Genomic DNA, 12,589 nt, shown 5'->3' on the forward strand with positions numbered 1-12,589 from the left:
ATCTTTTTTGGCTTCAAATATACCTTTGTCATAATGTTTTAATATACGATACAGATAAATAAACACAAAACTAATATATATATATTATATACATGGAAAATTATTTTAATTTTATATGAATAAATAGTGTAATTTTTTTATTAGAGGGCTTCAAATAAACCCCTAGGCCCAAACTCGCTCCGCCTCACACCACCCTAAACAAATAATGTATAGAGAAGATGTTGGTAAGTTTAATAGCCAACAGAAAAAGAAGAAATCACGACGTTCCTTTCAGATTTGCAACGGTATTTTTGTGCTTTTTCCTCTTGGATTTCAATTTTTGATTCAATATTTATATAATATATTATCGAGGATTTTAGATAAATGTGTACTGAGGTCGCAGATTAGAGTAGAATGTTAGTAGGTAGGTTAGCCAGTTGTTGCTTTTTGGCAGGGTAGGCTTAGTGGTAGTCTGCAACACCTTTTTATGAATGATTTCCTTATTAGTTATCAAGCTTTCTTCACAACCGTATTTTTTTTGTAAGCTGAAGGTCTGCGTATACTCTACCCTCCCCATGGCTGCTACATTCTAATGACTTACCGCACCAAAAGGCTCTCGATAAGAGTTAACCAACCACAAATTTTTTTATTAAATTTCAGGGAAGAGCATATTGGAATCGTTAAACAATATAATACAGAACATATGGATGTTGATCAGGTCAGTTTTGATGGTGTTGATTACTTACAATTGAGTTTAGGTATTCCAGTCATTCGTCTGCTTTCTGATAACATATGATGGCTAGATAACAACGCCAATTCGATATATTTTATTGTTTGTCTGATCACTCTTTCTTGTCCTAACTAGGCCTTGACAGTTCACTTTGAAGAGGGAATAGTTATGAACATCCTTAGCAGGTTATCTGTGCGATCTCTTTATCAATACAAATGTGTTTCAAAATTTTGGAATACATTGATCTCCGATCCTTACTTTAAGATGAAGCATTTCAAGCATGCCAAGAATGACCAAAATTCCCAAAAAATTCTTATTACCCATATGTGCTCGAATGAAGATAGATTTAACAGCTACTGTTGTCCTATATCTTCGGTTCAAATGGTTGAGGATGCACAAAAACTTGATCACCCTTTAAGCTCTTAACCATTTTTTAGAGTCTGCTGTGGTTGCGATGGCTTGGTTGTTGTCTTAGTTTCTGGTATTATGGTTGATAAACACCCCATACATTTGCTATGGAACCCTTCCATAAGAGAATCAATAGTACTTCCCACTCCAGAGTTTGGAATAGTCAAAAGTACTCGTTATGGATTTGGTTATGACTCAACCAGCGGTGACTATAAAATCCTTAGAATTTGTGATGAACAACCAGTGAAATTCTTGCGTTGAAAGGTGGTTCCTGGAGAAAAATTGATAAACGTCCTTGTGGTGTTTCCAATGCGGTGACTCGTACTAATAATATGGCATTTGTACACGAGGCATTTCATTGGTTCGGTAGCTCAACAGACCATAGATCACAAGTTGTGTTTGATTGGACCGGTAGCTCAAGAATATATTCTCTTATTTCATTTAGTATTTCAAAAGAAGTGTATGGAGAGATACCGTTGCCAGAGCAAATGTTATCCTTTCTGGGCATCTTCTATCTTGGTGTTTTAGTATTGGATGGAATGCTATCTTTTTATTCTGTTACTTTTGCTCCAGATCCGCATTTGGAAACTTTAAAGTTATGGATATTGAAGGACTATGGTGTCAAGGAATCTTGGAATGCATTGTGTACTATACAAGATCCCTCTTTTTATAGAGTCATACCGAAATATAGATTTGTGGATGGTGAATTACTATTCAGTTGCGTTCATGAACCGGGTTGTGGGATTGTATTGCGTACATCCGTTGGACCATTTGCGTCATGGATGCAAGCTAGCATTCAGGACATAATAGTTTTTACAGAAAGCTTGATCTCTCCGAAATCATTAGTTTCTAATGTATGATGGGTGGTCCTCCAAAAAAACAGTCTAGCTATTTACATCCACGAGGTAAAGGTAAGATCTGCATATGCTCTACCTACCTAGGCCCACTTGTGAGATTTTCACTAGTTGTTTCTTATGTATGATTGATGCACTTTTCTTTGTCCATTAAGTCTTAAAAGGATAGTGGCCAGGCATGTTTAAACTTTTTGATAGACTAATTAACAGTTTCTTTGATGTTAATTTTTTCGAATTCATCTTTTCTTTTGTGCCAAGGTCCATCGGAAACAGTTTCTCTATCTTGTAAAAGTAGCTTATTATAATTAAATTATAATTATGGTCTTATTAGTATCAAGATTTTGACTCTTTTTAATATAAATTACATTGACTTTAAAAGGAGGGAAAATGGTCAAATATATCTCTGAGTTATTCAAAATGAATCCATTTACCTATTGTTATTTTTTTGCTCAAATAGCAAAGTAGCTCAAAAATACCCTTTTTACCGACGATTACTCCAAAACAACGAAAACTAGTCCAATTTTGCACTTTGGACTATTCGAAACAAATATATATATTACTCCTCTCTCCCAATTTATGTATTATAATCGAAATTTCGAGATTCAAACTTCTAAACTTTAATCGTGAATTCAAATATAATCTTTGATTGAGAATTCTAATATAAAATCTTTAAACTTTTTGAAATAAATTTGAAAAGAACGTAAAAAAACAAATTATAAATCACAATAATTAATAATTTAAAGTATTTAAAAGTTATATAAAGATATTCTACTTTAGAAAAACTTGATTGACTTTCAAAATTTTAACTGTGTCACATAAATTGAGACATATGTAACATAAAATAAAAATCAAAAAGAAGGTTTTTGAATTGGTAAATGAACCTTTTTTTTTGTTTCCTATTCGATGCCCGTTGTCCGCAATAGAGTTCGACTAATTCAAATTAGTTATTCGGGGAAGCGCCCCTACTTAAGATTTTTTCATAGCCGGGGTTCNAAAAAAGAAGGTTTTTGAATTGGTAAATGAACCTTTTTTTTGTTTCCTATTCGATGCCCGTTGTCCGCAATAGAGTTCGACTAATTCAGATTTGTCATTCGGGGAAGCGCTCCTACTTAAGATTTTTTCATAGGCAAGGTTCAAAATCGAGACCTTGGTTTAAGAGACCGACTAATCCAAATTCATCATTCCAGAGATGCGTTTCTACCAAAGATTTTTTCATAGTAAAGTTTGAAATCGAGAGCTCTGGTTAAGAAAGGAGTGGCGCTAGTTTTGTGGCTATACCATATGCCACCTAATATTTTCTCACCTCTATCTATCTCCACTATAATCAAGATTCATCAAAAAAAAAAAAAGAACATCAAAAATGTCAAATGATGAAACTCCAATTCGTTTTGGCATCATAGGATGTGCAGAAATTGCAAGAAAAATCTCAAGAGCAATTAATTTATCCCCCAAATTCTACTCTTTATGCCCTAGCAAGTCGTTCAATTGAAAAAGCTCACACCTTTGCAATCAAGAACAATTTATTTTCTGATTCTTTGAAGATTTATGGAAATTACAGTGAAATTCTTGATGACCCTTTTGTTGATGCTGTGTATATGCCATTACCCACTACTTTTCATCTTCATTGGGCCATTTTAGCTGCTGAAAAGAAGAAACATTTGTTGTTGGAAAAACCTACTGCTTTGAATGTTGAAGAGTTGGATAAGATTCTTGATGCTTGTGACAAAAATGGGGTTCAGTTTATGGATGCTAGTATGTGGTATCATCATCCAAGAACTGGGAAAATGAAGGAGATGATTGTTGATTCTAAGCTATTTGGACAAGTTAAAGCTGTAAGTTTTAGAGGGTGCTTTTTTTAATGGCATATCTAGACACCTCAACTTGGTCTCGAACACTCCAACTTGTTCCTTATGGTGTCTCGTGGATATCTGATGCTGACGTGACACATAAAGTTGGAGTGTTGAACTGATGTAGTGGAGACGAGTTGAGGTGTTTAGATGTGGACTCTCTCATAGTTGGATTGTTTAGTTACTTGGTCTCAACTAGCAAATGAAACACTCGACTCGTCCTTACGGTCAGAGGCGAATCTAGGATTTTTCGAACATGGGTGCACTAAGTAGAATGTATTGAAGTGAGAATTGATCCTTCATCCTCAAGGTCAAAAGCTCAACATTAAACCATGTGGACCATTTAGACTTCTTGTAGTACGGGTGCAAGAATATAATATTATACAAAATCTTAAAAAATATACATATAAAATATCTAGTTTTACGAAAAGACCACGGGTGCGGATGCCCTTTTTTTTGGCTCTAGATTCGCCACTGCTTACGGTGTCTTGTGGACACCCCCCAACACTGGCTTGACACATTAAGTTGGAGTGTTCAATTGATGCAATGGAGACGAGTTGAGGTGTCTAAGGTGTGGAGTCTCAAAGTTGGAGTCTTTAGTTGCTAGTTGAGGTTAAGTTTGAATGATCCTTTTTTAATTATAGTACAATGTTATAATTTATTATTCAGATATATCTTAGTTTTAACTCTGTTATACTTCAGGATAATTTATGTCCATACTGTTAGGAATTTGTTCCGTATTTGAGGTATTTGGCATTGCCCTCGAGCATTGTTCTAGTGGTAAGAGGTCAGCTTGTATCGATAGCAAGTTGTCTCGTATTTGGGATATTTGGACCCTGAGCTTTGGTGTAGTGGTAAGAGCTCAGCTTGTGCAGTTAGCAAATTGTCTCGTATTTGGGGTATTTGGACCCCGAACTTTGGTGTGCTGGTAACTAGTAAATGCTCAGCTTGTACGGTTAGCAATTGTCTTGTATTCGTTGTAGCAAAATGTCTTGTATTTGAGGGGTATATGGGCCCCGAGCTATGATCTAAGAGCTCACAGCCTGTAATGTGTGGGTTACGTGCATGTCACAAGTTCAAACCTTGATATAGACAAAAGCCTAGTGTTTAAGTAGAGAATGGTAGAGGGGCGGGCACATTATCCATCGTATTTCAACCTATACTCCATTGGACCTCAGGGGTTTCTCTGTTATCAAAAGAATTTGTTTCATATTTGAGCTTTAGTGTTGATTGGGTGGACCGCACATGTAATGAAGGGTAAATTGACTAAATTTGGTATATTAGAGCATTATTGACCATTTCCGTTTGTTGATCTCATCTTTTGTGATTCTTTGATGTTCTGAAGGACTGATGTTGTGCATAGTAAAAGGGAAAATAATTTAGTCTGGTTAAGCATGAGTTATCAGGAAAACTTATTAGTATTTGAAGATCTCCTTCGTACTTAAAGTCTTTAGAGGTTTTGTACATCTATTGGAGAAGATTTGAATCAACGTTATGGTCCATGTTTGTATTAGTATACCACAGTGGCTTAAAGTTCCTAATTATGGTTACATTGTAGACAAACATTTAACCATGCCTGGACAATAGGACATGACCAAATTGCGGAATACAATAGCCCCTATTATTAATTTATGGAGACTACTTCCAGTTAGAACTTGACGGCCAGGGGGCTTGCTTATAGAAAAAAGATAGGCCGATCAAAGAAAAACAATGTGCAACTGGCTCTCCACTCCTAGTCACTAGGAAGTGCTATTCTGTCCTCCGGGGGACTGAACTCCACCAATAGGTTCTTTCTCTCAGGTAATTTACGCCAAAAGGTGAACCTTAGTGATTTGTACTAACGGAAAAGTTTGCTAACTGTAAGGCAACAGAATCAGCCGATAGGCACAGGCAAGGCGAATCACTTAGATAAGCCACCATCTTATTCTAGAATTCACCAATTAAGGGGTCAGTGGCAATTATGAATATTTTGATTTATGCATTTTGATATGTTTAGATTTTGTTCCAAAAATGTTGCTGATGATTGTCTAACTAACTTATACAAGTGCTCGTTTCTTTGGTAAGATCCACAGCTCATCATCATATGCACCAGGCCAGGAATTTCTTGAAAATAACATCAGAGTAAAACCAGATTTGGATGCCCTCGGGGCACTGGGAGATGCGGGCTGGTACTGCATTGGCGCAATATTGTGGGCTATGAACCAAACTTTGCCGACAACTGTGACTGCACTGCCTAATGTTGCAAGAAACTCAGCTGGAGTTATCTTGACATGTAGTGCCTCCTTGTATTGGGAAAAAGAGGAAACTGTTGCTACATTTTACTGCTCTTTCATTGCACACGAGACAATGGACTTGCGAGTTTATGGCTCTAATGGGACATGTTATCTCTACGACTTCATTCTCCCGTTTGGAGAGGACTCTGCTTCGTTCAATTTCACATCTGGTGCTAAGTTTGTGGATCTTCATATCGGATGGAACGTGAAACCTCAGGTAGTTGAAGTAACTTCTCAGTTACCACAAGAGGGTTATATGATTCAAGAATTTGCTAGCCTGGTTAAGGCAATTAAATTTTCGAGAAGCAAACCTGAGAGCAAATGGCCTCATACTAGCAGAATCACTCAGCTCGTGCTCGATGCTGTGAACAAATCTATAGACACCGGTTTCCAGCCAGTTCATATGTAAATGCTAATGCTCATTTATGACTCTTTAGTTAACGTTAAGAAAAAAACTTATCGAAAAAACAGCATATTATATACCATGTGTAAGAGAGTTTATGTATGGACCTTTGCCTTGATCAAGATGCTTTCTTGAGCTTGTAAATCATCAAATGACTTCTTAGTTCCTTTTCTTTTATCATCTGCTATCACAGGTATGCAAATTAAGCACACTGATCTGATCGTGTAAAAATTCTTTACGGCGTTGATGAAAATAATTTGAATCATCTATATAGATACTTTAACTCCTGGGATTTGAATAGTAAAGTACTTTAACTCCTGGGATTAGTATGTATCCTTTTAAGGCATCAAACATACTATTTTTAAAAAGCACAAGATTTGAGCATAAGCTTTCTCATCTGTAGATGTTGTCACTACATATATAAACTCCATGCCATGAATACAAAGCTTTGGCAAGAAAGGAGTCTGGTAACAGTGACAACAACAACACCACCAACACCAACACCCTTCTAACTGAGCAACAATTCAATTACACAAAAGACTAAAGACCAAAAATAGGACAGAAGAAGTGGAAAAGAATACAAAGATATAATTGAATGAAGGACAGGTAGTATGTATTTTAATTGCTATTGTAAGAAATGCCTTCTCCTATTTACGAGACAAAGGATAGTAGCGTGGTCTTCAAACTTGCTGAATTCACAGATGATTATTACTGGTTCTCCGCTGATTGCCTGGTTGAATGATGGTCGTCAATGTTCTTTGCTGCGTGCTTTCTCTTTCCCCGAGAACTACGTTTTCTTGATCGTGTTTTTGGTGGGCGCTTCTCGGTGTGCTCTTGCATAGTGACCAACTTTTCACCAGAAGGAAGCTCTGGAGGAACATCTGGCCATGGTGTGCGTTTTGCTGGGACAGTCACATCTAGTGGAGGGTCAATGATCCATCTGCATTTCAGATATGAATTAGTTATATTACATTCAAGTGAAAGTAACCAATTTGTGTTTGATCTATAAAATTGAAGCACATGCAGAGCAAAGTTGGTGCTGAATACTCAATAAGCACTATCAAAAAGGGGCAGCCCAGTGCACTAAGCTCCCGCTATGTGCGGGGTTCGGGAAAGGGTAGGATCACAAAGCTTTACCCAGCATTTCGGCAAGAGGGTGTTCCCACACCTCATTCATCTTTCTCCAAAAACATTCTAAGCCAAATTCAACCACCTATTGGACTTAATAGTCTAACTCAAACTGAATGAATGATATTATGGAAATGGAAATCTGAGCAACATAATCAACTCAATGCCAAAAGCCATAAATAGACCCGAAAATGTCAGAATCACATAGGCCTCTACTCCAAGAATAGGCACAACTACATTTATGCCTAAATAACACCACCACATCGTTTATATCTAAACCAGCGAAGCTTCATTGTAGTCAAACCAAGTCCAATTTCCTCAACTACCACTTAACTGTCACAGGCACAGTAGTTCACAACCAAACTATGAATAGATATAAACAAGTCCACACAAGATATGTCATCCAGATTGTCATTACGACACCAATTGAGAAAGAATAAAAAAACATTCACCATCCTAAATCAATACTAAGTGGAAGGCAGATATATTCATAACGAGAACTAACTCAAGACCCCACTTCCATTGGATCACATTTTTCTCCCATCTTCAAAAGTGATCTCTATCACAGTGAGTAGTAATAAGCTATTTATTGTATTGCATAGGAACATGGGAAAAATCTAACCACTAAATTGCTCTTACAGGATCAACAATTACCAAGAAGAAAAGTTGCATGTTTCCATTAATTCAATTCTTGCATTTGGAGTAATTGTGCTTCAGAAAGAGTTAACCGGTTGCACTAATTAAGAGAACACAACTATCATGAGTCACTTCCCTAATTCAACCATTTCCAGACAGAAACACTAGTTAAATCATGAACTTCCAAGAACAAAACCCGTTCTCCGGATATCCTTAGATGAAAACAGAGATTCATATGCCGATTCCTCCGCCCTGTGGAGCCCCATAGCAGCATGAAGACATACAAAGACATTCATACTGGCAAGTGGCAGCCAACACAATAATGTTTGAGCAGATTTTTCTTTTTATTGATTGGTAAAAATGTTTGAGCAGATTTTACCAAGAGCAAACCAACCAAGTGAGCAAACTGAATAACACTATTGCTATGGAAACATTTGGTGGATCAGATCTATCCTTTTTCAAGATATATATATTTTATGATGATGGTGTCTAGGCCAACTATCTATCCCTTTATTCAATAAAGCCTCACTCCGAAAGCGTTTTTCCGGATTTAAGCTTGACATTGATGATTTATGTGAGAAAAGGAGCCATGGTGTGGATAAATTGGGACGGAGGGAGTAGAAAATATGGGCAGGTTAGTGGATGATGAATTACAGATACTGCGAAAAAATCATACGAACGTTCTTCGTGGAAACTGATTCAACTGGGATGAAATTCCCTTTCCAAATGCTGTCTGTTTTGGGAGATAGATGGAAGCAGAATCAGATTTTGGGAAGACAGACCATCTGAGGACCATGAAGAAAGCTTCCAACCATCTTTATCCTCCCCCCACCCCCCAGATTGGAGTAGGCGTGTGAGTATTGAGATATGGCTAATAAATGCATAAATAATATCCAAACATGTATATAATACTAATATTTTGTTCTATAAGTATATCTTATACAATTGCAAAGTTTTCTTAATATCTTATATGACCTAAAGTTGCATTTCACAAGTATAACAACAATTACATCTCAATCCCAAACAAGATGGGGTTGACTACATGAACCTTCACTGCTCATGTTTTTTCATTTAAAGATCAACCATTTCATAAGTATATTTCATACATTAAAAAGTTCTTTAATACTTTACTTTTTTATGAATGTTTTCCAATACTTCTTCTAAACCAATAAACAGAATCGACCAGTCACATGAGACCCCTCTGACATATAATAACTCAAGAAGTAGAAAGGAAACTCTGGAAAACTTTTGCATCTTATGAAGGTAGGAAGAACAAACAGTAAGCATTTACTTCAACCTACAGGGACTGCAGGTCATTATGTCTCTTGAGGACACATGTTGGACTATCCTAGTTCCTTTAAGGAATAAGGACCGTGATGCAAAGGCAACTACAGAAAAGTTGGCGAAACTACAGCAAAGGCGGCCGGGTGGATGCCTGGATGGGCATAAAAAATCAAAATTCCGGGAAATGAAAGAGAGAGAGCAGTCAAAGTATAGTGCTTTGTTTTTGCAGGCCCGACTTTATGACTGTTTGCAATAACAACTCTTCCAGTAGGATACTCATAGATGGATTGACTTCTGTAGACTGACTTGTGGTCCTTTTGAATTTAGCTTGAACAGTCTTTGTGCCCCATCATAAATACAAAGACTCTTGATACCTTATTTATTGTTTTGAAACAGGTAAAGTATTATATTGATAACAGAAATCTAGTACTAAGTTGTTACCAGAGAATTACAATGTTTGGAGTCCTGATCCTTACTTGTCAAAAGACTAGGCAAAGGGATGTACAGGAATATCAAAAATCTTATGTGGTACTACTTCTTTCATATAAAAATCTTCCTTTTACTATTAGTTCCAAACTTTATTGAGAACATATCTATTATTCTAGTATCATTCTCATTTCTACCGTTGTTTCATGGCTCCGGACTTAAAAAAGGAAAGAAATGGCATTATAAGAGGATCTATCATGTTCTAAGAACAGCTGTGAATCATGAAACAACACAATTACGATTTTGCTTAGGTGATCAAGGAAACATAAAAGAATGATATAGACAGATTAGTTAAAAACAACAAACAAGATTCAATGCTAAGAACGTTCAAAACACATTGCGACATGCTGCAGGATAGCACTATTAAACTAACCTGGCAGGGAATTTGCTGTCTGCTCGTGCTTCAACGCGTAGCCACCACAGCATAATTTTGCGCCCACAACTTCCGAGAGGCTCCACCATTGAAAGATCCTTCAGCAAAGATAGAGGGTTCTCAACATCTTCCCTGTCTCCCATTACATCATCCAAATCCTTAACCCATTCAGGCTTATCTTCAGCATCTTTCCAGACTAATCTGGAATTCAACACAAAGCCAGCCCACTCAAGCTTCCTTGGCAGCACAACTGCCCTGTCACCAATGTATCTGGCACTCTTCTCCACGTATTGAGACGAATCAAAGGCGTGCCAACCAACAAAATGATCTGATGAATTACAAGCTGGACCCTGAACTGGCAATTGCAAATTCTTATCTTCCTCTTTCTGAACTTTTGATATATCCTCCTCCACACCACCTGAATGAGCAAGAATGCCCACCGACAGAGCACCAAGCCATTTCACTTTCTGGATCTCATCAAAAATCTCTAAACTATGCATATTACTATCATCAGCAAATATCACTATCCCATCCAACTTCTCTTCTCTCACATATCTGTTCCATCAAACAAACACAAGCCGCACTATCATTTTCGATTTCTAAAATTATCAAAATTATTCTTAACCACATACATAAAAACACAATATTAGAAACAAAAGTTCATTTTTTTAATCTGGTAACAAGCTATTAGAAACAAACTCCCATACCTCAAAGCGCGAAGTCTCATTTTTGCCTCCAATTTATGGCGATCTTCCCACAGAATAGGCATCTTCTCGCGTAATCCAATGTGAACTGTCTTCAAACCCGATTTGGCAATCAGCGAGGCGGTCTCATTAGTTGTGCCTCCAGCTTCCACCACAATCCACACAACATTGTAAGGCACATTCATCAAAGAATGCATCACACCTGTAAGATGCAAAGTTTGAAAAGTTCTCACATATGTTGGTGTTACAGCAATTACAGTCCTTGGACTCTTAACACCATACTGTAATCTCTGCTCCCTTTGAACTATCTCCATTATCTTATGTGCCTGCATCACCTCACTCGCATTCGGGTGAGGCCACGGCCTTATTAATATCCCATGCCGTCCTACCACCACCCGGCTACTCGACACCGATGTCCTATTCAGCTGATCTTCCCCACCGGAAAATGACGTCATTTCCGTCTTAACAGCTACATCAGCACCCGGATCATGAAACAAAGAGGTCGCTGAATAAATACTGTTTGGAGTAGAAGATGAGTTAGTAAACAGAAGAAAGAACACCAAACGCGAAAATCTGAAACCCAGAACCAAACTGATCAAACAGCAAACCCCATGAAGCACAAGCCAGAAAATAGTCGCCGGTGACTTTACAGACCCATCTGACGACGAATCTAACGCCGATGACCCTCTAAAGCTATTGCTCCGGCGACCTTGCTGTAAAGCTGCTAACTGCTTCATTTCTCAGTATAATCAAAGGGTTTCAAGATCTCGAAGTTTTAGACTGAAGCAATGGAAAAAAAGAGTGGGTTTGAAGATTTTTGAAGGAAAAGCGTTAGTTGGGAAAAGTGTTTGGTGAGAAGTTAAGGAGTTTTAATCAAGAAAGAAATGTTACTTTAAGCTTAAGAATCCAAAAGGGTTGCTTACTAACTATGTATTATATTCAAAATTCAACGATTGAAAGAGATGCCATGAACGAACAGTGGAAGAAACTTCAGAGGAAGACTGAAAAACGGATTCGGGTCACAGGTAGGATCCGAATAAGATGGGATTTTCAGACAATAAGGAGAAAGAAAGGGGAGAAAATCTAGAGTTGAGGAAGGGGTATTTTGGGAATATTTTTTGTGAGATTATTACTAATAAATTTTAATTAGGAAAGTTATTAAAGACGTTTTTATGATGTTTCGGTTATTGCACTTTCTTGTTGTAATTACTATATTTTCTTCACTAACATTTTTTCATTCTTAAATTTGGCGCAAATAATTAGTTTCATCATCGAACTATTGACATCCTTGTAAGTTATAAACATCTCTCTACTTGACTAACTAAAATTAGATACATCATCGATCTGCCACATGAGACATGTAGGAGCATGGTGCTCTTAACAAAAAGTCAAAAAAAGTGTTGAAAACACCCTAAACTTGATGAGAATTTAAGGGTGTATTTCACTCATGTTGCAAGATCGAGGTGGTTTTAAATTTAGTTAGT

At 37.1% G+C, this 12,589-nt stretch overlaps 1 protein-coding gene and 1 pseudogene across 1 annotated transcript; one reads left to right on the forward strand and one right to left on the reverse strand.

The window, feature by feature from the left end:
• Window positions 1-3,309: 3,309 nt before the first annotated feature.
• LOC125845487 (uncharacterized oxidoreductase At4g09670-like) lies at window positions 3,310-6,630 on the forward strand (annotated as a pseudogene).
• A 240-nt stretch (window positions 6,631-6,870) lies between these two features.
• On the reverse strand, window positions 6,871-12,247 carry LOC125843945 (beta-1,4-xylosyltransferase IRX14-like). The gene is made up of 3 exons (XM_049523146.1): window positions 11,109-12,247; window positions 10,402-10,956; window positions 6,871-7,434 (listed from the first exon to the last, which is right to left on the reverse strand). Exons 1-3 carry the CDS (start codon window positions 11,840-11,842, stop codon window positions 7,203-7,205), a joined length of 1,521 nt encoding a protein of 506 aa, XP_049379103.1. The 5' UTR covers window positions 11,843-12,247; the 3' UTR covers window positions 6,871-7,202.
• Between the last annotated feature and the right edge of the window lie 342 nt (window positions 12,248-12,589).

This window comes from Solanum stenotomum, chromosome 11 (assembly GCF_019186545.1).
Source record: "Solanum stenotomum isolate F172 chromosome 11, ASM1918654v1, whole genome shotgun sequence".
NCBI lineage: Eukaryota > Viridiplantae > Streptophyta > Magnoliopsida > Solanales > Solanaceae > Solanum > Solanum stenotomum.